General features: G+C 37.6%; 1 protein-coding gene across 2 annotated transcripts in view; it reads right to left on the bottom strand.

The window, feature by feature from the left end:
• Positions 1-14,111: 14,111 nt before the first annotated feature.
• LOC145293359 (Fanconi anemia group E protein-like) overlaps positions 14,112-27,356 on the bottom strand; it is a 37,077-nt gene continuing 23,832 nt past the window's right edge. For both annotated transcript variants that reach the window (XM_080139999.1, XM_080139998.1), the window contains exons 7-11: positions 25,747-25,870; positions 22,040-22,115; positions 17,139-17,211; positions 16,135-16,260; positions 14,112-14,369 (exon numbers count right to left, since the gene is read on the bottom strand). In XM_080139999.1, the coding sequence (XP_079996125.1) occupies positions 14,271-14,369; positions 16,135-16,260; positions 17,139-17,211; positions 22,040-22,115; positions 25,747-25,870 (498 nt within the window). In that variant the 3' untranslated portion in view covers positions 14,112-14,270. The remainder of the gene's footprint in view (positions 14,370-16,134; positions 16,261-17,138; positions 17,212-22,039; positions 22,116-25,746; positions 25,871-27,356) is intronic.

Genomic DNA, 27,356 nt, shown 5'->3' with positions numbered 1-27,356 from the left:
GTTCGGCTGTGTTTTCGTTTTGCTGCTGTCCAAAGACCGGCTGCCGGTCCCTGTTGGGCGGGTGAGCCTTGTTTTTATTTTTCTGCCTCCCCGCAAGGCTATTAACTGTCTTGTTTACGAATTATTTCAGGTTGTCTCTTTTTCCGACTCGACCGGTCTGCGTCTGAGGTGGTTGTTCGAAGTCATATCCAACGGAAACTTCAGCCAGGCCAACCGGGAAGAAGACGCAGAGGAGGAGGGTAACTTGGCCGGGCTCCAGTGCAGACATGTCTAGCCCGGGGTCCGGTTCCCAGAGGGGGCTTCGGCCACCTCTGAGCACAGGATTAGGCCTTGGAAAAATTCTACCGCCACGTGGTCCGAGTTCCGACCCCCCGCCTAACCCGGTTTCTGGCGTTCGTGTCCCCGACACGCCCGCCGGTTCAGGCCCAGTAGACAGACCACTAGGATGGATTAGTGTTGACCCCCGCACAAAACTCGGTGTTGTCTCCCGCACCGCTAATCTAGGGGAATCGTTTGCGTTAGGCAGCGACTCTCACGTAACTAGTCGTACTGCTGTTCCCGGCAGTAATAGTAGTAGCAGTAGATTTAGGCCACCTGAAAGAGGTGTTCCGACTCGGTGGAATCACCCGAGGAAGAGGGCTTTAACTGTCAGCCCTCCCGCCCATGGGAGAACGGACCCCCTAGGGTCGGGAATTAAACCAGCAACCTCTGGAGATATCTCAATATTGAGGAACACCGAGTCAGAACAGACGTTTTCTAACGGGTTGCCGGACGACAGGGAAGAGGCCATAAACATGTTAACGCTTCTATACGAACAGTTGAACGCCGCGAGGCAAGCCGACATAGAATTTAGTAGCAGCGACAGTAGCGCTGATGAATGCAACAGACAAGAACTGCTACTACGACAAGCGAGAAAGTCGCGTCAACGAGAAAGAAAGGGGGCTGCTCAGACTGAAAGAGAGAATGGGGCAGCTAGTGCCACAGCCACAAAAGAACCGGCACTGACCCCTAAACCGTTGTCCCCAAGGGAGAAGCCGGGAGAGTGGCCGACGTTGCCAGGGAGTTCACAAACAATAGACTCGTCCGGTTATATTATTGCCCCGGGACAGAAATCACCGCTGTTAACAGTGTCACAGACGATAATATCAACACCGCAGACGGCCGCGGCGGCAGTGGTCAAAGACTGGGGCCCCCAGTCGCAACTAACTCCCGGGGATTACCGCCGGTTATTCGATACAAAATATAAGGATTTGACCGACGGTAATGTTATTAGAGTAGAACCGAAAACTATGAAAGAACTTTCAAAGAGAATAATATCGTTAGTCTCCATAGACACAAAGAAACGAGCGCTAACCGGTGTGCCGAAAGACGACATGGCGAAAATTCTGGGGGAATTAAATATCCCCGCAACCTATATCTGCCGTAGAAGCTATGCAGTGTGGGATTTACTACTGCCCAAAGAGGAAGACGCCGTCAATATATTCAAATCGGAACACATGTGGCGACATATTCGACTTAAGCCGGAATATTTAAGTAAGACGCGGACGAACGTCTATTTTGGGAGTCCTCTGTATTCTCGGCCCTGAGCAATTAGGGGCCTTTATGAGTCAATATGGGGACGTAGAGTCCGTCATTCCTGTCCGTGGTCCCCGTAACCTTATGGTAGGGGACTACAACCTAAAAATGCGTGTTGACAAGGAAGGATTACAAAACATCCCCCCCATGCTCAGGTGCGACATATGGTCGATGAGCATTATAGTAGAAGGTCGCAGTTGGAATTGTCAACAGCAGGGCCATATGGCACGGGAATGTCCGAAAAGAAACCCACAGACAGTAGTAGTAGTAGCAAAGCCGGCGGCAGTGGTACCAGCAGCCCCTGAGAAGCTAACCGGAGGGGGCAAAGAAGCAACAACGTCGGACGGCTGGACTACAGTGGTAAAGAAGAATGGCAGAACCACCAAGACCCCCTCCACAAGAGAGCAGCCCCCTGAGGTACAAGGTCAGCCGGTTCCCACAGTGTCGTCAACGGTCTCTTCCACCAACGTTACCACTAAAGAAGTTGTTAGCGGCCAGAAAAGAATGCATCCGGTCTCCTCGTCTGACTCAGAAGGGGAGCACGATAAGGAAACGGCTACTGTGGTAGAGTACCAAGTGCCGAAAAAGGAAACTAAAAAGAAGGCGAGAAAAAACAAGGAGGCAGGGTCCCGTTCCCCGTCCCCTATGAATGTAGAGAAGACTGTCTCTACGGTGCAGCCACCCAAAACCCCTACCCTAACCTCATCGGCTGAACCAAAATCCCCATCCCTTTTCGATACCCCCCCAACCGGTGCCCGCTCGTTGTCCCGGGAGAAGCCGGTGACAAAAACCAACAGCGGTAGAAGAGCCGCCTCTGTATCTCCTGTAAGGAGTGAAAAGACGAAAAAGCTCCCCTACCTTCCTGGAGACCGGATTTGCGAAGTAGACCCCCTTCACACTGACACGTATATAACGCAGCGCCATAGGAGCCTGATTAAGCCGCTTAGAGAAATGAAAATAATCGACGGGAAAAGTGTTACCAACCCTAAAAACTTCCCAGACGCCCCCCTAGTCATGACCTTTGTGCGCCATACAAAAACTGGACGCACGAAGGCCATGTGGAATATGATCGACGACGCCAGGGGGGCGATTCCAGATTTAAAGTTGGTGGAAGAGAGGCATGACTCCCTCGATCAGCTGGCGCCGAGATGCGAAGGTAGGGTTCCTATTTACGTCCACCCTTGTTTGTATAGGGCCTTTAAATTAACGTTTCCCCTGGATGTCGGAGGTATTGCGCGAGACGGACGAGTAACGTCCGAGTTGCTTTCGGGCAACCTCGCCCAGTCCTGCGGCACCCTTTCTAGCAAAGACTTTAGGTCGGTGGTTGCGGATATCTAGACACAATGGCCACGTCCTTGAGCTTGTGTAGTTTGAATGTTAGGGGCATGAGGTGCCGAAGCAAAGCCGCTAGGGTACTGAGGGACCTCATGTCGATGAATATAGATGTGGCTGCGTTACAGGAGACTCACTACGATTGCGTTGACGATCATCGGGTGCTGGAGGGGCATTATGATGTCTTTTCAGCATACGGTGATAGTCAAAGTAGGGGGATTTCTTTGTTAGTTAGGCGCACCCTTTCTGCAACGGTTAGCGTTGTTCACGCGGATGCTGATGGTAGACTGATCGTGGCCGATGTTGCCGTGGCAAATAGAGCGTTTCGAGTCATCGTGGTGTATGCGTCCAATTGCGTACAGGAGCGGGTTTCCTTTTTCCGGCGGTTGGAGGTGTTTCTCGGGGGTTCGGAACGGTTAATACTAGTAGGTGATTGGAATGCCATCCTAGACCCCAGGGCAGATAAGGTGGGCGGGACTAGCGGGACGGATGGGTGTGAAACCAGTCTGTCGGACCTGATGGCTAGATGCGATCTGGTAGACAGGTATCGGGTGGATCACCCGGGGCGGGAGACGTGGACGTGGCTCTCTAGCAGGCCTTCCGCTTCAAGTACTTACTTGGATCGGTTGTTAGTTAGAAGAGGCAACATAGAATACATATCTTGTCCCACGTTCCACTGGTTAGGCCACTCTGACCACAAACTACTTGTGGCCAGCTTAGACTTAGATAGCAACCCCAAGCTAGCTGGGTACTGGAAGTTAAATACCTCCCTACTGGAGATAGGTGACTTTCGGGAAAGGCTAAGTAAACACATACAGAAGGGATTAGTGGGGGCGGTTACCGGGAGTAAGTGGTGGGTAAACGCCAAATCTAGCATTAGAGACTTCTCTGTCAAATATGGCCAACGCCTCGCGCTAGATAGGGCCAAGGCAGAGAAGCGTCTAGAGGATAGACTATCCCGGGCGGTGGCTGGGGGGGGGGGGATTCCCTAGAAATAGGGTTAGCTAAGGCGGACCTGAGTCGTTTGGCTAGCGAGCGATATCAGGGCCAGGTAGTTAGGGCTAGAATTAAAAAGATGCCCAACGAAGCTGTGAATGTTGACAAAGCCGAACGAGTCTATTCGCTCGGGCGCAAATCGGATAACTACATTCGTAAAATTCAGAGCCCGGAAGGGGACTCCTTAGTGTCGGCTCGGGGGATTTGCGAGCGGTTTCGAGTGCACTTTGAAGATCTCTTTGCGCAGCTGTCCAGGCTCCGCGTCCAGGAGTTTGGCAACTATTTGGCTGGCTCGCCCCGCCTGGAGGCGGCCCGAGCGGCTGGTTGCGATGGTCGGATTACAGAGTATGAGGTCATAGCTGCTATGAAGCAGGTCGCCTATAACAGATCACCAGGACTGGATGGACTACCCTACGAACTTTACTTGAGGATGTCGCACATGTTTGTTCCGATTCTGACGGGTGTGTTTAACCACTGGTTTGACACGGGATCTATCCAGAGTCAGGTTACCAAAGGAGTGGTCACACTTCTGAAGAAGAACGACACACATGTTGGGGGGATAGATGATTTTAGGCCAATCACGTTGCTGAATACGGATTTAAAAATCCTGGCCCGAGTGCTGGCGAATCGTTTGCAGATTGTTATCGCTGACTTGGTCGAACCGGATCAGAATTACGCTGTGAAGGGAAGATCAATTCAAAATAATTTGCATTTGATACGTACAGCCATAGAAAATTTAGAAGACGACACTGAAGCCGCGCTGATTAATTTGGATCAGTCCAAGGCGTTTGATAGGGTGGATCATCGTTTCCTGATGGCTGTTTTAGAGACCGCCGGATTTGGATCCGGCTTCTGCAGATGGATTTCCATTTTGTACGCTCGGCCGACGGCAGTTGTGCAGGTCAACGGGGTGCGGTCGGCGCCGTTCGCGGTTTCTCGGTCGGTGCGACAGGGGTGTCCGTTGTCGCCCTTGCTGTATGTCCTCGCGCTGGAACCATTCCTTAGGAAAGTGAGGACCAGGGTGGCTGGACCGGCCCTGCGCGGAATTGCTCTTCCTGGCGGTGCGCGAGCCAGGGTTTCCGTGTTTGCCGATGATGTCACCGTATTTGTTTCGAGCGTCGTTGATATTATTACGGTGATTAAGGCTCTCAAGCGTTATGAACAAGTTACAGGGGCCGTAGTCAATCTCAGCAAATCCGTTGGCCTGAGGTTGGCCGCTTGGCGGGGCTCGAATGCTTTGCCTGGCGCATTTGTCTGGACGGATGGCCCGGTCCGTATTCTGGGTGTTTGGTTTGGACCCGGTCTATGTCTAGATAAGAACTGGTCGGAAGTACAGAGCAAGGTCAAAGCGTCTGTCAGGGTTTGGCTTCGAAGGGGATTGTCCCTTAAAGGTAGGGCGGAGGCATGCGCCACTTATGTGTTTCCGCTGATCCTTTACCGATTGGCTGTACTTCCTCTGCCTGCGGTCCGCATGGCGGCCTTAACGCGTGCGCTCTTCTTACTGTTGTGGAATGAGCGACGGCCGCTTGTCCGTAGACAGGTCTGCACTCAACGTCTTGAAGATGGGGGCCTGGGGATGCCTGACCTGGCTAGCCACAAAAATGCCGAAAGGTTGGCGTTCCTGGGTAGAACTCTGATTGAGGAGTCTGATTGGGGTCCCGCGGTCGGTGCAGCTTTTCCCGACCTTATCCCCAATCATTTAATTGAATGCCAAAGAAGGCCGAGAGGGCAATCAAGATTCTTCAACGAATGCCGAAATGCGCTTAGAGCGATGCCAGGGTCCTTGGACCTTGCACAGCCTAGAAGGGCATTATATCGGGGATTAGTGGTGGGGACCGCTTCGGACCCGCTTGGGGAGCGGCTGCAGCTGTCGGAGGGGGAGGTTCGCTCTCTGTGGAATTGGGCGCCAGGCCGGGGATACCTTAACAATTCCGAATTTTCCCTGACCTGGCGATTGGTTAGAAACGCTCTACCCCTCAATGACATATTGTTTAGAATTGGTATGGTATTTAGTCCCTTTTGTCCACGGTGCGACAAAGATAGCTTAGAAACCGTAGAACATGCTTTTTATACTTGTTCCAAGCTCCGTGAATTCTGGGAGTATGTCAGTGAGGTCACGGCTCGCATCGTCCCTGATCAGGTGACGATCCTGGATTTAGCATCCGTTGTCTACAACGCAGATCCCTTGTGGCCTAGGGAGGAACGAATGGTGTTCCTAGCGACCTTGGCCGTAGCTAGACTGGTAGTGTGGGTTTCACGCATAGAGATAGGGCGTGGGGGGGGGGGAGCCACCTTCTCATCGGGATCTGATTTTGTATTTTAAACACCAACTTAAAATCAAAATCAGATGCGATAGAAGGAGGTTATCTCGCTCACAGTTTAGTAGGAGGTGGATTCACACCGCTAGTTTATGTGCGTTTGTACGAAACAAGCTTGAGTACGTGTTCCCTGCCTAGGCATGGCACACGCCGACCGTAAAAGCAACCCCCAGACCAGATCAAGATAATCCCGTAGTGGATCAGTCCCTTAGCTAGTTGGTATAAATGAGTTCCATGTCCCCAATTTTTATTTTTAGGTGTTAGGATTCCTCCAAAGAAGCCCAGTCCTGATTAATTTATTTTAGTCCCAACCCGTCCCGATGTTATTTTTCTTGGAGGTCACCGAATATCCCTTCCCCCCCCCCTTTATTTTGTCCGTAGCTGTGCCCACTCCCTCTTAGGAAGTGCTCCCTTGTTTTCGGCCGATACCGGAAAACAGGAAGCATTTCAAAATCAAATAGGTAAGGGTGGGTCAGTACTAACACATTCACCGTTTAACGTTTTATTTGGTTCATTTATTTTTTATTACTGTTATTTTTCTTTATTTTGGGGTGTTTTTAAGGCTCTCATTATCCCCGCCCATCATCCGCATATATCATACACATCACAATTTCATCCGCATATATCATACACATCACAATTTCCATTTTGTCATTATTTCATTGTAAATATAAAGTAAAAAAAAAAAAAAAAAAAAAAAAAAAAAAATTGTACATATTGTCATCTGGGGCTTTAAGTAGATCCAACTCCTAGAGTGAATGCGGTATTGTGGTGATTGCAACTAGTGATAGGGAATAGACAAGTGGACGACCCCCCGACACCCATCTTCCTCCCCACACCCTTTTTGGCCTCATGCCACATTTAAAAAGAATTAGTTGCCTGTTTTATATAATTTTAACCCTAAAATTCTGTAAAATTTGTGATTTTTCTTCTTAAATAAATATTTAAATAAATAGAAAAAGGATTTTTAATATGAATATCAATACACAAAAAACCCAAATTTATAGGAGTATAGATATTTTTATTTGGAATTAATTTTGTGAAATCATGAATATAACATTCTAAAATTTTTGGGTTAAATAAATTAATGGAATGGAGATCTTTCTAAAATTTTAGAATTACTTGGATATAAGCAAGCATCATTAGAGACACTGATTTCAACTATAGTTGCTTTTATGGTTTTATGTCATCACTATGTCAGATTTAACAGCTCAGTTTTGTGATGGACGTGTTTTTATATTAGTCTAGATATGTGCCAAGGTGAAATTACCCAGTGTGTCCTTGTTCATAAGGAACCTCCTCCAATGGTTATATAAGAAATAAAATTACAATAAGTTTACCAAGGTAATCAAAATGGTAAACTTAAAATCTATATAATACTAATAGCAACGTCTTCAATCCGTTATTCCAATTCCGGAATTTTTATATCGCTTTTAATACAAACAATTTCATTTAATTTGATCAAATAGTTTTTTGTTTTTTTTTAACGGCTAAAAACATTCAACTTCGTAAAGTCTGTCGCAGTTTCAAAAAAACTTCTCCCTTTTAAAAAACAAAAGTAAACAAACAAGAAAAACAACACTCATTATTAATAGAAGCAGCGGCGGTGAAAGAAAACACCTCTCACTTTCACTCTCATAGATTTCAACACTCCTACTCCCTCTGTTTTCGTTACGTACGCGAGAAATAGTTACGTGTATGTGTGAGAGAGAGAAAAAGGGAGCGATGTAAAACTGGATAGAGTTATCCCCCTTAACTAATGCAGACCTTTTTACTAGAGGGCGTTATTACAAAAAAATTTCTTTTTCTTCTTCCCATGTGTTTTAAAGTCGTCTGCTTACATTTCCAAACGGAAAGCTGAATCGGTAAATGCACACATTTCTATTACATTAAATAGTGTTTTCCTTTGTTGTTTTTAAACAGCAAATACTTGAATCATATGTTTTATACATATTAAATCCATTTTTTAAATCCAATATATTTTTTAAATCCAATATTTTAAATTCATCAGAAGTTTTTACACAAAAACGGAAAGCCGCATTGCTAAATGCACACGTTTCTATTACATTAAATAGTGTTTCCTTTTGTTGTTTTTTTAACAACAAATACTTGAATCATATGTTTTACACATATTACATCCATTTTTTAACACATTTAATATTTTAAATTTTTCAGAAGTTGTTACACAAAGCTGTAACAAATTATTTTACATTCTTTGTAGAACTTTACTAATATGTCACACAACCAAATAAAAAGTAAAAAACCCAAAATCAACGACGAAACCAATGTGGATCAGCAACAAGCTGGTCCCTCTGGCATGCCACAACTTACTGAAACTGAACAACAAAGACGAACTCGACTGATTCGTTCTAGAGAAACATATAAACTTCAAAGAGCTTCTGAAACAAGTGAACAAAGAGAAATTCGCTTGAAAAAACAAAGGGAAAAAGATTATAGATATCGAAATTTAGAAACGCCGCAGCGAAGAGAATACCGACTGAGCATGCAAAGAATGCGAACACAAGAGACAAGAAATAATGAAACAACAGAGAGGAGAGAAGAGAGACTGAACAGGCAGAGAATTAGAGCTGAGCAAAGACGAGCTAGCGAGACAGCACAACAAAGAGAAGAGAGACTGAGTAGCCAAAGAATAAGAGATGAACGAAACCGAGGTGACGAGAATGTTGTGGAAATAAACAACATACTTGCTTTGCGAAATAGTCAATATAATTTACAGCGCAGAGCAAACTTACAGGGAAATGTTGGAAATTTGAATAAGCTATGTTCTCATTGTAAAGCAAAACTTTTTGTTGGAGAAACTGCACATTTTTGTTGCATGAATGGCAAGGTTAGATTGCCAAAGTTGCACAAGTTGCCACATGAACTATTATTTGTATGCTGATCAAGGTGAAGAAGCTCGCCACTTCAGAAGACACCTGAGACAATATAATAGCCTGTTTCAAATGACATCTTTTGGTTGCAAAGAAATCAAGCTACAACACGGATGGAATCCATCTATAGTTATTCAAGGGCAGATTCATCACTATATTGGATCATTATTACCTGAGCCAGACAATCAAGCTCAGTTTATTCAGATATACTTTCTTGACAAAGAATATAGTATTGATGTTCGGATGAATATGTACCCGAACATTGAGTTACGTCGGAATATCATAGAAAATATTGAGTATATTCTAAGACGTGCTAATATCTATGTGACTGCATTTCAACAAACTAAGGACATGATATACAACATACCTAATGCAGTTATTGTTATAGATCCTACGAGGAAACCGATTAATGAGTATGAAAGGCGATACAATAATCAGATTTTTAATGAAGTAGGAATTATTATTCAAAATAACAATGAACAGCAAACAACATCACGCCACATAATATTGAGAGAAAAAGGTGGTCAGCTTCAAACAATATCGGAATATCATCGATCATATGATCCACTACAGTATGTACTGTTTTTCCCTGATGGTGAGGATGGCTGGCATCCCGAGATGACAATGACAAATAACCGGAAATTAACTGCTATGCGTTATTATGCCTACCGCATTATGATCCGTGATGATGAATTTAACCAAATATTAAGAGGTGGGAGATTGTTTCAGTAGTATGTTGTGGATATGGCAGGAAAAATTGAAGTAGATCGTTTGAACTACATTAGATTGAATCAATCCTCTCTTAGATCTACAACATACAGAGGTTTTGTCGGTGTGTTACATGATAATGATGATCTTAGTAACATAGGCAGAAAAGTTATTTTGTCATCAACATTTGTTGGTGGTCCACGATATATGATGGAAAGATGTCAAGATGCTATGATGTATGTTAGAAAATATGGGACTGCAACTTACTTCATCACAATGACATGCAATCCAAATTGGCCTGAGATTAAGGATAATCTCATTGAGAACCAATTTCCTCACGATCGACCAGACATAATTGCAAGAATTTTTGATTTAAAAAGAAAACTTTTCATTAAATATTTAACAGGAACACAAGGTCTGTTGGGTAATTGTATTGCCTACGTTATAAGTGTTGAATACCAGAAAAGAGGTTTACCACACCTACATTGCCTGCTATGGATGGAAGAAGAATCTAAACCCAGACCCCAGAATTATGATGATTTTGTTCAAGCTGAAATACCACATAAAGTCGAACATCCAGAAGAACATGAATTGGTATTGACGCATATGATACATGGACCAAACTGCAACAGTACATCTCTGTGCTGGAAAAATGGGAGCTGTTCAAAGAGGTACCCAAAACCATATAGTGATGAAACAAGATGTGGATATGATTCCTACCCTATTTATAGGCGAAGGTCACCAGAAATGGGAGGTCATCAAGGCTATAAAGAAGGTAGAAATGAACCTATAACTTCCAAATGGGTTGTACCTTACAACATGACTCTCTTGAAGTTATTTAATTGTCACTTAAATGTAGAAATATGCACTTCTGTAAAATCCATTAAATATGTAATTAAATATACATTAAAGGGAAGCGATCAGGCAGTTTTCAGTGTAAGCAAAGACGAAATTAAGCAATACTTGACAGGAAGATATATTGGACCATCAGAAGCAGTTTCGATGATACTGGGATTTCCAATTCATGTTAGAGAACCTGCAGTTGTTCGTCTTCAGATACATCTCCCTGATCAACATATGATCTATATTCAAAGGACAAGCAACAGAGACCTTAATAGAAATGCTTCTTGCACAACTCTAACAGAGTTTTTCAATATTTGCCAGAATGATGAATTTGCCAGAACACTATTACTCGGATGTCCCAAAATACTATGTGTGGCAAAATAAGAAATGGCAAAGAAGAAAAATGAGTAGAAGAATAGTTGACCACCCAGGAGTTTTTGAAGCAAATATTCTTGGTCGTATGTACACAGTCTCACCAAATAGTGGTGAATTGTACTTTTTGCGGCTACTACTTCACCATGTAAAAGGACCTAATTCTTTTGAATCTCTGCGAACTGTAGCAGGTCATATATGTCCATTATTTAAAACTGCTTGCAAAGAAAGAGGATTACTGCTTCATGACAACCACTGGATACAAACAATGGAGGATGCAGATAAAACGAGAATGCCAAGAGCGATAAGGGATCTGTTCATTGTGATACTTTTAAACACAGAATGTTCAAATCCTCTTGAGTTGTGGGAAAGATTTTCCAACTCCATGGCAATGGATTACTACAATGCAATGCAAATCCAAGTCAACAATCAGAACATGGTCAATAAAAATGCCATCAACAACACGTTGAGGTACATAAATGATAAACTTTGTGCTGCTGACAAATCACTGCAATATTTTGGATTGCCTTTGCCTCAGAATTTACCTAATGTGATTCACATAAATAGAGCCATAATGGATGAGCAAAGTTACAATATAGCAGAGCAAATGACATATGTAAAGACACATCAACATTTATTAAATGACGAACAATCGATCATCTACAACTTTATATGCAGTTGCTTAAACACAGACTCTTCTTCATTGATTTTCATCGATGCTCCAGGAGGCACAGGAAAGACCTTCTTAATAAAACAACTTCTTTCAAAAGTAAGGAGCTTAGGACAAATTGCACTGGCTGTAGCATCATCAGGTATTGCTGCAACATTGATGCCTGGTGGTCGCACTGCTCATTCCAGATTCAAGCTTCCTCTCAATGTAAGAGAAAATGATGTTTGTAATTTTGATAAACAATCAGAAACAGCCAACTTGATAAGGGCAGCAAAACTTATTTGGGACGAATGTCCAATGATAAGAAGGGAGAGTTTAGAGACGTTCGATAGGACTCTCAAGGATATATGTGGAAACAATGAAACATTCGGAGGGATATTGACGGTGTGCAGTGGTGACTTCAGGCAACTACTACCAGTCATAAAGAGGAAATGATGCTGATATTTTCAATGCTTGCATCAAAGAGTCGTTTTTGTGGCGTAAATTTAAGAAATTTTATTTAAAACAAAACATGAGAGTTCAAGATGATGATAATGAATACTCTAAATTTATTATAAAGATTGGTGAAGACAAACTTGAAAAAAATGAAAATGGTGAGATTGAACTGCCTGAAGATTTGATAATCCGTGCAGATAATGTTGACCAATGCATTGAATACATTTATCCTTTGTTTGACAATCTAGAAATGTTTGTGGAAAATTGCATATTAGTACCATTTAATGATACAGTTAGAGCAATAAATCATAATTGTATTGAAAAATTTCCTGGACAAGTCAAAGAATATTTGTCATTTAATTCTGTTCTTGAAGGAACAGAAGCTACACATTACCCAACAGAATTTCTTGATTCGATAGAGTTATCAGGATTACCTCCACATAAACTTGAACTCAAGAAAGGAGCTCCAATCATATGTATGAGGAATATTGATCCACCACGCTTATGTAATGGTACAAGACTAATAATAGAGGAGCTGTATAATTTGATTGTTGCTAAAATTATTGCATCACAGTTTGAAGGAGAAATCGTTTTAATTCCAAGATTGAAAATGGTCTTATCTGAAGGTGACAATATTCCATTTGCCAGAGTCCAGTTTCCTATACAATTAGCATTTGCTATGACTATTCATAAGTCTCAAGGACAGACCTTACATAAAGTTTTAGTTTATCTAGACAAACCTGTCTTTCAACATGGTCAACTATATGTTGCACTCAGTAGAGTTAAGCGAAAGGAAAACATAAAAGTTTTTTTAAAACACTCAAATTGTACAAAAAATGTTGTAAATAGAAAAGTATTGTCTTAGTTTTAGTGACCTTATTATTAGCATATGAATACAATATTTATTTTCTGTACAATAAGTGCTTAAGCACCCGTGCTTTTCAGCGATACATATTCAATAAAATAAATTGATTAATATAATTAATCTGGATATAAGAGAGTTAGAACCTGATAAGAAGTCTCAATTAAGCAAAAGGATAACAAAAGTTTTCTTTAAAAAAAATTAATTGTACAAAAAATGTAAATAGAAAAGAATTGTCTTAATTTTATTAACCTTATTAAATATTTTACACAATGGGTACTGAATGTTTGCTTAAATTAAATGAAAAAAGTTACATTTTATTTTCATTTTCTATTTAAAAAGCCATTATTAACATATGGAGAGTGTTTTTTTTATTATTCTGTACTTTCAACTAACAATTTCATTTAAAAGATGATATATCAAAATTTGAATTTAACTATAATAAGGATTATGATACCTGTTCAGTGCATATTTACCTATAAGTATGACCAACCACTTATAATTCAGTAACTGTAATTTAAAAAAAAATAACAATTATAATAAACAGAACGACTCATAGAAATCTATCTATATTCTTTTTTCATTTTAATATACTTTCATAGAAATGCTTCTGTTATGTAAAAAAAAACTATTTTCTTTATGCCACAAGTGTCACGCTCATACATGAATTCCATAGCTAATATAACGTACTGACCCAACGGGTCACGGGTGGTCTAGTATATTATAAATATTAAAGAGTTAATATTTACAAGTAAAGTAATCTCAACCAGATGTAAAAGCTCAATAAAACCGAAAAGGAAATAGAGCTTATAATATGAACAAATGATTAATAAAACATGTTAAAAAACATCTTGAAAAAGAGTTAAAAACATATTTAATTTTGAAAAGGAAGCGCAAGATAAGTGGATAGTCCTATATATAGTTTTGTATTGTATATACTAAATTTAAATCTAAAAGGCGTACATGAAAGTAACACAAAAACCACTCATGTGATGTCTATTTGTGAACATTATGCATTTGCTGTTTTTGCCACATTTTCATCATTAAACATGCAGATTGGCTGAATTTCACTCATCCACGAAGCCCTATCAATCGGTTACACTTTAACATTTTTGGTGATCTATTCCATAGCATTTTATGCATATTCATATCCGTTTGTGCAAAGATTTGTTTGAAAAAACTCCATTGTTCATCTGGCACACAAAACTGAACAGTGAATTGCATTAATAATTTAAAGATCAATTGATGAAAACAGCAGCAACAAAAGCTCAAGTCAAACCTTTCAGCTCATTGAGTAGAGCCTTCTTGATGAAAGTCTTGTGATTCTCCAGGATTTTGTGAAGATTATTCACGTCAGTTGTAGTCAACTGCAAAAGAAAATTCAATTTTAGTAAAAAGTTAAATTTTCTTATTAAAACAGTTCAAGTATTTATCAGCTACATTTTGTCACCCTTTTTGTACAATTTAAAATTAAGCTCAGCCATTTTGAAGCTTTTATTTTAATGAGAACTTATAATTTGTATTTTTCCAACTATGATTTTCATCTATTCCCACTTATTTGCCTACCACAAGGGCAAAGTCAGACAAGATTGATTTCTGACGTGAAGAAAAATTTAGCTTACAAGTGGCAACAAATTTGGACAAATATATAAATTATTTCAGTCTGAAAGAATCTCCTTAATTGACCTAGAACAGAACATACGATGTAACCTTGAAATTCCATACAGAGTTTAAGATCTAAGGTCACATTGGCTGAAACATTGAGAATAACATCCAGAATGAGAACAGTAGTCAGAGTAATTCAAGCAGTTCAAGAAAAGTATTTCCAAAGTATCCCTGGCTAAGTCTTTATCTCTCTTTCCTCTCTTATAATTAAGATTCAGTTTTTTTTTAATGGCATTTTAAGCCTTCCTAGGTTGAGTATAGTCATTTTGGTATAAATTGTTTTAGGATTCAAAATTTTTAACATCTTCAAATATTAATAATGTTTGAATGTGTACATCAACAAAATTGAGGTGTAGTTTGAAATTCCACAACAGTTTCAGAATTTGAAAAGAAAAAAAGTTTGGCAGTTAAAGGTTGTGAAAATGACTAAAACGAGAATTCAATCCAAATTCAGAATCATCTTAAATTCTGAAACAATTATACTGTTATCTTAATTTTCCTTAGAAATAAATAATACATTTACCCAGTTGTGGTTGATGAAAAAAAAACAATCTACCCCTGCAGTAGAAATAGTAGTTTTAATAAAAATTCCAAAACATAAGTTGACTTTTTAAAGCACGTTCTTTGGCTTCTTGGTTAGGAACAAAATGTAGTATCTGTTTTGCTGTCTGACAGTTTATTCTGTCCTCAATGAAATCCTTCCAGGCTGGAGCAACTTTAATTTTTGTTCCAACCCAGAATGACCTTTTTTTGGAGTAGTTGAATCTCCCTTAAAAATGACCTTGTGTCTAACCATGCTCTAAATAAATGTGAACTCTGAGTGTAATAAATTAAACTCCTTACAGAAGCACAATTCAGAGATACATAAACTAATAATCCTCACACAAAAGAATGAATGGCTTCTTTAGAAAAACACAAAACAGATTATGATCCAGGAATTTTTATATAATTTGCTGACTTCATACACAATTTATAGGAACATTAATTATAAAGAATAAATTTGTTGTGCATTTTTTACACACAGATCTGACACACATATTTGCCATATATATATATATATATATATATATATATATATATATATATATATAAAAAAGATGAAAGTCAGTTTCAAATGCAGTTTTGTTCATTATATACTTAATACTTGGCCCATATCATAGCCAATGAAGTCTTCTATATAACCATGACAAGTTCAGGAAAGGTCAGATTTTTTTTACAGATTTTCAGCTTCTAAATTTAAGGTAAGGATTTTATGCTCTTTGATAACACTATACAAAATTTCTACCTTTTTAGTATTAGCAACTTTCCATGGCATAACTTCATAAATATTTCATAGAAGCTGGATAAGACTGGCCCATCCTTATGTTATCAGAGGTAACAAGTATAAAGACTGTCTTATATTCTTGTTAACTAAAGTGCATTTTTTTCTTGAACCATGCAATACAATGGCCAAAAGAAAAAACAAACCTGTTTCTTGTGCTTCTTAACAAACATCAAAATGAATCTTCCATATTTGGAATTGCTGTCCAATTCAGGGGTTGCAGATTTTCGAAACCAAGCAATAAGATGAGAAAGTTCAATGGAGATTTCCAACTGATAGAAAAAACAAGAAATTAATGCAACAATTTTGTGGCTAAGCTGATTTTTTTTTTTCAAAATACAAAAAATAAATAAAATGTAGGATAAGACAATACCTAAAATGGTGGATTAAGTGGGTTTCTAGACATTTTATAAGGTTTTGCATAACTGCATATCAGACTTAACCATTATCAATTTCTTTGGCCGTGATTAGAGTCCACTTGAAAATCCACCTGTTGAAAGGCGAAAACCATAATGCAGAGGGCTGATAGGAGTTAAAGATCTGCATTGACAGATGATCCCCCCGACCCTCATCATTAATTTATTCAAGTGCTTAGAGGCTTCAGAAGTACCAAGACATCAAGTCGTCAACAAGAGAAGAGCTGAACCAGAGACTAATTTTATAACATCTTGTGATTGAAAGATATCTGATATGGTGAAGTGATCAAATTGGAAAATTACCAGGTAAATAGTTACAAAAAAGGCTTTGATGTGTTAAAAAGGCAGGGATTTCAAAGCATGCTTACTCGGTTATGCTAACAGAAACCCTCGTTTTTTAAATTTTCAATTTGCAAAAAAAAAAAAAAAAAAAAAAAAAAAAAAAAAAAAAAAATTTTTTAAAAGACTCCAAACTAAACTTTAAAAACCTTCAGAGAAAAATAAAGTATATATATTTTTAAATCATGCAATTATTGCCATTTGTTTTTCATTTTTTTATCTCTGATAAAATTATTACAACTTTAGCCCCTAAATAGTCTCCATCTCTAAAACGTTAATATTTCACTTTGAATAATTATTTCCTTAAGTGTTAGTTCGTACTGTTAAAAAATAAAAATAGAAAATACAAATTCTATTCTTTTTGTATTCAAAAAAACAAATTCAAAACTAATTACCTTTCCATCCAGAAGACTTTCAAGCAAAGATATAATGCCAACCTCAAGAGGAGGGAATTCTTGAGATAACTGCCTGCAAGATAACATTTTACAATTATCATTTTTAAAAGATATTCACTTTAGATGAAATAAATTTCTATATAGTGTAAAAAAAAACTACCTATAGTTGGGCTAGTATTCATTATTTAAGAAAGGAAGATAAATATAAATCTAATACATAAAACTCACTATGTTTATGTGTCCAACTCCATTCTTTTCAAACTGCATCTCAGAGTTGCACAGTGGCATGAGGCAGATCAAATGATAGATATATATATATATATATATATATATATATAATTTTTTTTTTTTTTTTTTACAAAATGTAGCCACCACTTATCAAGGCCCAGAAGCCACTCGGGGATAAGGGTTATTGTGTGTACAGTACGTTAGTGTTGGAGATTTGATAATATATATATAGCAATTTGGAAATAATATATGAACAAAGCCGAGGGGCTCTTTCACCAACAAACTCATCAGGAGTTAATCAGATATCAAAAGATGCAAAAAGACTAACTTGCCATACAAGAGAAAATACGGAGATATACAGGAAAAAAACAATTAAAGAAAAAGAAAAAGCGAATTAGTGAAATATACATATACAATAATATGAAATATATGTACAACTGATATGGAGGGAGTATGAGACCGATTAAGATATCTCCAAGCAAGTCTAATGATTTAAATTCTTTCTGTTGGCAAAGCAACAGCTTGTGAAAAGTTTGAGACCGACTCCAAAATCTTTAAACAATTTTGAGTCAGTCCGGTGCAATATTCTGAAACAATCCACGTTCAAGGAGGTTCGACCCACATAGCCAGCAGCACACTGGCAATTAAATTCATAAACAACATTACTTTGCATGATATGGGGCAAACTGTCCTTCATAACCAGGGGCTATGAAGGACAGTTTGTCCCACATCATGCAAAGTAATGTTATTTAGATATATATTCATATTCGCCCTTTTTTCGTATATCTCCAAGTATTTGCACTTGCGTGAAAATTCATCAACTGAGGCTGGAGTGCTAAATATTTTGGTTTAAATTCTTAGTTATTTTTCTCAATATGCAAATACATTAAGATTCCACTCAATATCAAAATAATAGCATTTAATATTGGACTAATACGGGGGAACGATAAAACTGTTGCACTAGAAAAGACAACATGTAAGAAAGTAATAAGGAACGCAAGAGAGTTGTATGCTCAATCTGTTAAGTCCAAAGTAGCTGAGCAGCGGCTTGGTTCCCACCAGTTTTGGCAAATAGCAAATAGAATCCTGAACAGAAGCGTGTGCTCCATCCCAACTATTATCAATGGACCTGAGGTAATCTCATCAGCATCAGACAAAGCCAAACTCTTTGTCAAGAACTTTGCAGCTAATTCTACCCTTTGCGACCAAGACCGCCAACCCCCAATATTTCCTCCTGTATCAGAAAACACGCTATGTGATATACGTATATCTGTACGTGATGTTGCGAAGCTAATCAAAAACCTTGATTCCAGTAAAGCAACTGGCCCTGATGGTATTCCAATTATAGTACTCAAAAAACTTCAACCTGAATTAGCGCCCATACTTACAAAACTGTTTAAACGTTGTCTTAAGGAGAATAGTTTCCCATCTCCCTGGAAAATCTCATCAGTATGCCCTGTATTTAAGAATTCAGGTGATCGCTCATCCCCCTCTCAGTACAGGCCAATAAGTCTCCTGTGCGTCATGAGTAAGTTGCTAGAATCTGTGTTAAATACAGAAGTAATCAAACATCTCAACAAAAATAACCTTAGTGACACTCAATATGGTTTCCGTTCTGCTAGATCTACAGCAGATGTCCTTACAGTTATATCGCATAGGATTAGCAAATCTCTCGACGGTGGCAATCTTTCTAGGGCAATTGCTCTTGACATATCTAAAGCCTTTGATAGGGTATGGCATAAAGGTTTACTTCATAAGATCGCTAGCTATGGTATAGCTGGAAAAGTCTTCTCAATTATTAAATCATTTCTTTCTAATAGGTTCATAAGAGTAGTAGTTGAGGGGCAAAAATCAGAAGCTCACAGTATTAATGCCGGTGTCCCTCAGGGATCCATCCTGGGCCCAACTCTTTTCCTGATCTACATTAATGATCTTCCAAATCATATCCTTACATCATTTGTAGACATTTATGCTGACGACACTACCATTTATGGTAGCACATCTAAGACAGTAAACGATCAAGTTCTCTCCAATTCTCTCTCCTCTGATCTTGAGCACGTAGTACAATGGGGAAAGGAGTGGCTGGTTACTTTTAATGCATCTAAAACCAAGCTTCTCTCTTTACATCATCAACATTCTAATTCACATTTGTCATCAATTGAAATGAATGGCTCTCGTCTTCAGGAGGCCTCAAGTTTTGACAAGCTTCTGGGCTTGACCATTACTCCTGATCTTAAATGGAACACGTATATCAAATCTGTTGCCAAGGCCGCTGGAAAAATGGTGGGATCTTTCTATCGATCCAATAGATATCTCACTGCTGATGCTATTCTCTACCTATATAAGAGCCAGGTACGTCCAAGGATGGAATACTGTTGCCACATCTGGGCAGGAGCTGCTAGAAAGGACTTGTCCTGCCTTGATAGAGTTCAAAATAGACTTCGTAGCCTCGTAGGAGATGTCCTTTTCTCCTCCTTGCAACCTCTATCTCACAGAAGAGATGTTGCGAGTTTGTCTCTGATGTATCGTTATTTTCATGGAAAGTGTTCAACTGAGCTTCAATCTATGGTCCCCCCTCGCCAAACTTTCACAAGAAACACTCGTCTAGCTGTAAACACTATCAATAATTTCCCCCACTCTTTATCTGTGCCTAAACCTAAACGTAGATTCCATGAACAAAGCTTCTTTCTTAGAACTGCACGCCTGTGGAATTGTCTTCCGTTTTCCTGCTTTCCGGCTGACTACAATATGGTTGTGTTCAAGTCTAAAGTAAATAATTTCTTGATGAGCCGTTCCATATAAGTTATTAAATTTACCAAATTTTCATTACTAATGATTACTATATTGACCAATTTCTACTGTACACTCCTTAACCCTTATCCTTGAGTGGCCTCTGGGCCTTGATAATGTGGTGATGCCTTTGTAAAAAAAAAAAAAAAAAAAAAATGATTTATTTCTATTTGATTAAAACTGGTTTTCTTTTTTTTGTTGCAGACCATCTATTAGTTGGCCAGTTGTGTACAAATCCTAAGAGCAATAGGAACCTATCATGTCTAAAAGTGACACATTCAACAAGTGAGATCAGAGATGCGCTGTACAACTCCCGCTCTCTACCGATCCAAGTCATGACAACAGGACTATTGCCAGCACCCTAAAAATGCATCGCTGGATTGCCACGAATAGGGACGTGCACACGGTGATGAAAACAAAGTTTTCAGCCACGGTTATGGTCTTTGGTGTGGATTTAAGTGAGGGCCACATCATGCCACCTCACATCTTCGAAGTTGGCTTGAAAGTCAAAGTGTACCTGAATGTGCTGAAGAGTGAAGTGATTTCCTGGAGCAATCAGGTGGCTGCTCGCAGACTCTGGGTGTGGCTGCAGGACTCTGCGTTGGTCCACAAACCCAAAGAAACCCAGGGTTGGCTCCAGAAGAAGTGTTACAACTTTGTACCCTTCTTCCACTGCCTCCCTTCTCTCTCGACCTGAACTACTTCATTTGGTTATACGTAGAGAACATCAACATGATCTCCCACAACACCAAAGCCAGCCTGATTGTCGCCATTCGCCGAGCTCCTGCCGGTGCCTGTGAAAAAGGGATGCTCCCAGTTCCGGATCTGTATCGAGGCAATGATCGAGGTTGAAAGCAGCTACATTGAATAGATGTCGGCTCTACTACATCCATTTCAATAAAAGTTTTAAAATAAAACTGTAGTATTGTTTTCTTTAGGGCAACACTTATTGTTTCACTATTTATAACAAATGTATTTCAAAATTTAAACAGAACAAAATTAATACATAAATACAATAGACATAACCCCACCCCTTCCTATCCTACTCTTGCTAAATCACTTGTAAAATAAATATATATACATATATAAAATAGCGAAAAAAAAAAAAAAAAAAAAAAAGAAGACTTTCTAAAATATCTACCTTCTGATTAGAATCAAGTGATTGAAGGTTTGAGTAATGGCAGCAACAAAAAATCTGAATCACATACAATTTACTAACCAAAACCAGGAAATTGCTTGCCAGAGAAAAAAAAAAGAAAATTAAAGAAAAAACAGTTGGATTTATTCATATCTGCTTAAATAATGACTTGCTGCCTAAATGTACATATACAGGCAGGGCTTCTTCAGTCTTTAACAGACTATGGATACTCATGAAGGGGTGTCTGCGCAGGAAATTTTTGTGGCAGGAGGTGCGCAATCTCCAACCACACCTCTCCGAGTCGGCATTGTTAAGTAACAGTGGCAAGTGAAGTTTATGTACAGGATGACTGGAAACAAATGCTGAAATAAGCAGAGAGCACATACAGCGCCTAGAATTCCCAAACAGTCACCCATCTGGTACTGACCAGGCACAACGTTGCTTAACTTCGATGATCCAACGAAAACCGGTGTGTCAACGTGATTATGCTGTACATAATACACACACAAACTATAAGTCTTCTAATCAGCAGTAATGATCACCCACACTGAAGAAAATTTGAGTTTGAAACATGTCTAGATTTCAAAAAATGTTTTCTACACTTATCAGTATAGCATTACATAACTGTCTAAACAAAAAGGTCTGCTACTCAAATATAAGATCAAATACTAAATAAAAGCAAAATCAAGTGTTAAAATTAACAGATAAAAAAAAAAATGGAAACAAGAAAGTTAAGATTACTTACTGAAGTAAATATGTTTTATGATTGATGCTGAATACCTCTTTAATTAGTTGATTCACTAATTCTGCCTGTGGTAAATCTGAAATTGAAATAAATTTTAATTAAACTAAGGCAGCAGTGTTAGAACACGAAAGAATTGGTACTTCCGACTTGAAGGAATTGGGATCAACACAACCACAAATAGCACTGCCTGAGAACTCATTGTTCAAACTCCTCAGTTTAACATTTACAGGCAACATGATATATTGAGGATATGCTGCAAAGGTGGTCTCCACCATGCTAGAAAAATTACTCACACCCAAGAGTGTCCAGTAACTCTACAAAGCCGCCATTCGTGAATGCATGGACAATTGTTGCTACATATGGCCCGATGCATTTACTACAAAATCACTCTTGAGCAGATTCAAAAAAATAAGTCTCAAATCTCATAGGTCCTGCACCATTGGCCAAACCCCAACCTCTATCATCACTGCAATGTTGCATCCTTGCACCTGTTTTGCAAGAACTTCAATAAAATGTGCTCTGATGAATTCATAGCACTTGTGCCCAATATATATATATATATACTCTGACTAACCAGACAAGTAGCAAAATCCCACCCCATTGTTAGGTCTCTAAATTCCCTCCCTGTAACAACATACAGAAATTTAAATATATTATGAATAGGGATCTCACTACTCAGCTCCCCACAATCCTGTTAGACAGGATTATAAATAACCCCTTACAATCAAATGACAATACGCCTTGTTTAGGGTTTAAAAAAAAATAAAATAAAATAAATAAAAAAAAAAAAATTAAAAAGAAAACGTTAATGTATAGACTCCTAACTTAAGTAGATTTATGTTATAACTGATTTATAATAAAGAACTAGAATATGCATGCCAGGACAGAAGCTGCTACACCACTTACATATCCTATCATGAAAATAAATTGAGATATAATACTAAACCTTATGTGGATAATCCTTATTCTAATTTTCAAAATTCATTACAATTTAGAAAATTTAATTAAATGATTAAAAAAAAAAAAAAAAAAAAAATTTGCTTAATTTAACTACTATGGTTCAAAAAAATTGAATAGTAACTCCTGTCTAACAGCTATTGTAAAAAAAAAAAAAAAAAAAAAAAAAAAAAATTAAAATAAAAAAAATTTGCACAACTAAATAAAGCTAACATTTCAATGGTATTTAATAGCTGTGTTCTTTTGGAATATAATGATTGGTTATTTAGTTTAAGAGTGAATTTATGAACTCGTCCCTAAAAAGATCAAATAAACTGAGGGTGTCATAGTTTTATTAACTCGGATTTGCATTATACTTTAATTGCTTCCAACTATAACCTTGTATTAAGCACCTAGAATCACCATTACAACAATTAATAGCAATTGCATAATTGGTTTGAATGATGAAAAGAATTTTTTTTTTTTACACTTTGCAACTTTTCTTTTTAATTCTTTATACAGGTTTAATGCTGCTGTTCAATAGCAGTGATGAAGAGAGAGATGATTGAAACATGAAAGAGGAGTGTATAGATTCATGTACTGTAAACCCAGTGATCATGTGTAAATAAAACACTTGGACACTGATGCTGGTTTATAAGATTTATTAATGTAGATAACTTGGATTTTTCATAGACCTAAGAATGTGTATGTGGTGGTGGGTGATAAGTTTTAACATGGACTGCACCATCAGAGAGAGAGAGAGAGAGAGAGAGAAAGATCGTCTTATTGCTAGCTACATTGTACACAATCGCCCCTCCCCCCATTTGGGGCTTCTTAGGAACAGCTTGAGATCCCCCCACAAGCCTACAGTAAGATGATATATGGTTTCATTGACTTACACCTTGAGGTCACTTTGACTAAGGTGTCACTGAACCTTTCCATCCAAACACTGATGTTGCTATGCAACAAAAGGTTACAGACAAGAAAGGCATAATGCTGATTGTTATATTTTATTAAATAGGTAGACATTTTCATGATAAAATTGTATACACATTTTATAGACCAATTCCTTCTGTAAATAAATCTATGGCAAATGAGAGATTCTAAATAACTCCTGGCTGGTACTTACAATTCAGCTGTGAGCAATGACATCCCACCTTCAAAATAGGAGTTTCACCACCAGACGTATTTTGTGTCATACACAGAAGAAACGAGGATGAGAACAAAGATGTCATATCAGTAGACAAATATTGATACTACAAACACCAATATTTGTTTACATACATATCTTTATGAAGTTAGATAGATTTATGTATGTGTGTATTTTTAGCCAACAAGTCGTTATTTAAGCAGGTTTGAATACAATTTAGAGTTTTCTCGTTTTTATTTTCTTGGTCATTTTGTCAGCATGTGAGCGATTTTCATGGTTTCGCTTGGTAGATAATGGAGAGAATTCCACTATACAATCTACCAACTGACTATTTTTGTTGTTTCAGCCATTACAAAAGTGCTTTCGATTTAATGCTGATTATTGAGTAGTATTTTAGAAACGGGTACTGTTTGTTTGATTATATAAATTTTTATTTTTCTAAGCAGTCTGGAGGAGGAAGAAGGACAGGAAAGGAATGTGGTTGAGTATTGTATTGATTTTGTTTATATTATTTTGTACGTTTGTTTTTAATTCAATTTGTTTATATATTTGTATGAACATGAGTCAAACCTAAACTATTTACCAAATCATTATGAATTTTGGTACTTGTACAGTTTAATCAAAACATTAAAAAATGAAAATATCGAAAAAGGTTTAAATTGTACGTATCTGTTATGGAATGAAGTTCTTCGAAAACAAATTTCACTTTATTTCATGAAGTAGTTTTTTTGTTTTTTTTTACAGCGAAAAAAAATTTATGATACCGAACAAGAGGTTCGATTTTTAGGAAGAAAAGCTAGTATTAAAAGATGGGGAGGGAGTGTCGAAGCTTTAACTAGAGTTATCTCCCTGTGGCGTGTTCTATAATTCAAACAAAAATTACAAAATCCAAGATGTCTGTCTTCAACGTGCTCTCATAAAAACGTGTTTTTCCGCTGTAAAAAACTACTCGATCAAATTAAGTGAAAAATTTTTTTTTTTTTTTTTTTTTTTTTTTTTCGGAGATCCTCAGTTCAAAACAATTTAACCATTTTTCGATATTTTCATTTTTTAATGTCTTTATTAAACTGTACAAATACCTGAATTTTGAAACAGCTACTAGTTGTAAGCAGTCCAAATGTTGGCTATATTTAGTTTTATGCACGGAAGTTAAAAAAGGAGTCATTTGTGAAAGATATTTGATTTGTTAAACTAATACATACCAACATCAATAAATGTCCACTAGATTTTTTTTTATTGGGTTTTTAGAGAGCACATAGGCACAATCTCCATTTTAAAATTCAAATATTTCAAATTCACATCAAATTTGATTCATCCTTATTAGACACTAATTGTGTTTGAATTTTAATTTCTTCCGTTGAGCCTTAAATTTTAGACATTTTCTAGAATCAAAGTCATGTAACGGATTTTGATAAAAAGTGGAAGAAAGATACTAGCCATAAGATTTAATAGCATGGTATCTTTATTTCAATAAGGACATAAAAGTAGTACAAAACTTTTGTTTAAGGAATTAATTTTACCTATCTTGAGACGAGTATACTTCTAATATATATTTCTTGATAATAATCATGATGAATACCTATGAACAAGCTAGTAACAAGACCCGGACACACACACTTACCTAGTTTCTTTGCAACAGCACAAGGAACTAAAACACCATCAATGAAAACTTTAGGGAATTTTTTTGTGAAGCTGAGTAACGATGCTGTAAGAGTTCTTGACATTTTTCTAGATTGAGTAGAAAACTGTAATAGAAAAAGAAAATATTTTGTATTTAAATCAAATATTTGACAAAGAAAAAAATAAATTGTTCGATTTTCAGGTGGGGGTGGCTGAATTTATGTTATTTAGTTTGTTTAATAATATATATATATACATATATATATGTGTGTATATAGTAATTTATAAAATATATATGGCGATTAAGCTACACTGAATATTCGGCGTTTCATCCACTCTAGGACTCCTCAGGCTTATGCGCGAATTCTGTGGTTTTTTATCGTTTTTATATGCTCCTCTTCTATTGAGATTTTTAGTTAGCCAATCAGCTTTCTAGTATCCACCGCGCCCCTTCCTATCAGCCAATGGGAATGCATTTTATCGGACAAAGGATCTGTTTTAAAACTAGGTTAGTGTTTTTTGGGGTTTTTTTTATTGTTAGTTTATATATAAATATATGTGTACATACATATATGCATATATACATACATATATATATATATATATATATACCTACATATATGTGTGATCGTTTATGTATATTCATGTTTATTTAATTTATTTAAAAGAATCCTATGGTTTTAAAACCCTTAAAAATGCGAAAACAGTAGACCTTTTGATAAACTTTGAAAATGACCTTTTAAACGTAATTAAAAACTTAGAATTCCACAATTAACCTAACAATTTCCAATGGAAACTACACAAAATCGTTAGAAACATAAACAACTCTAATAAAATCTTTGTAAAAGCAGATAAAACTAGAAACTTTTATAAAATAGATAAGCAAGAATATAACAAACTAATCACAGAAAACATTACAAAAAACTAGACACAAACGAATGCGACTACATAGATATAATAAATACTGAAAGTAAACAAATGACCGATAAATTAAAAATTAGCAATAAAGTTGGCAAATTGAAACCTAGAGGCATACATTCTGCTTAAAGACCACAAATGGGACTTTAATAATAATCCCAGCACCCGCCTGATAAACCCAACTAAACCAGAAATAGGTAGAATTAGCAAAACTATACTTTCTAGAGTAAACAAACAAATCAAACAGGACCTAGAACTAAACCAGTGGGCAAATACTACCGAAGCAATCACCTGGTTTAAAAATATAGAAAAAGATAAATGTACGTTCATACAGTTTGACATCATAGACTTTTATCCCTCGATATCCGAAGAACTTTTTAACATTGCCCTAGAATTTGCCGAGGTATACACTGATATATCCTCGGAAGAAATCAACATCATTAAAAAAATGTAGAAAATCAGTTCTAATAAATAACAATAACCAATGGATAAAAACTAAAATGAAAAATTTGTTTGATTTGGCGATGGGTGCTAGGGATTCAGCAGAGGCATCAGATCTTGTGGGATTATTCATTCTATATACCCTCACAAGCATATTCGATACTACGGATATCGGTATATATATATAGAGATGACGGACGAGCTATAATAAAAAACTCCAACAAAGTCAAGGGAGAAAACTTTAAGAAAATC

The sequence above is a fragment of the Euprymna scolopes genome, chromosome 14 (assembly GCF_053919585.1).
Source record: "Euprymna scolopes isolate OS-2025 chromosome 14, ASM5391958v1, whole genome shotgun sequence".
NCBI classification, from domain to species: domain Eukaryota; kingdom Metazoa; phylum Mollusca; class Cephalopoda; order Sepiida; family Sepiolidae; genus Euprymna; species Euprymna scolopes.
The sequence above is the reverse complement of the archived record's forward strand: the minus strand, read 5'-3'. Positions and strand labels throughout refer to the sequence as shown.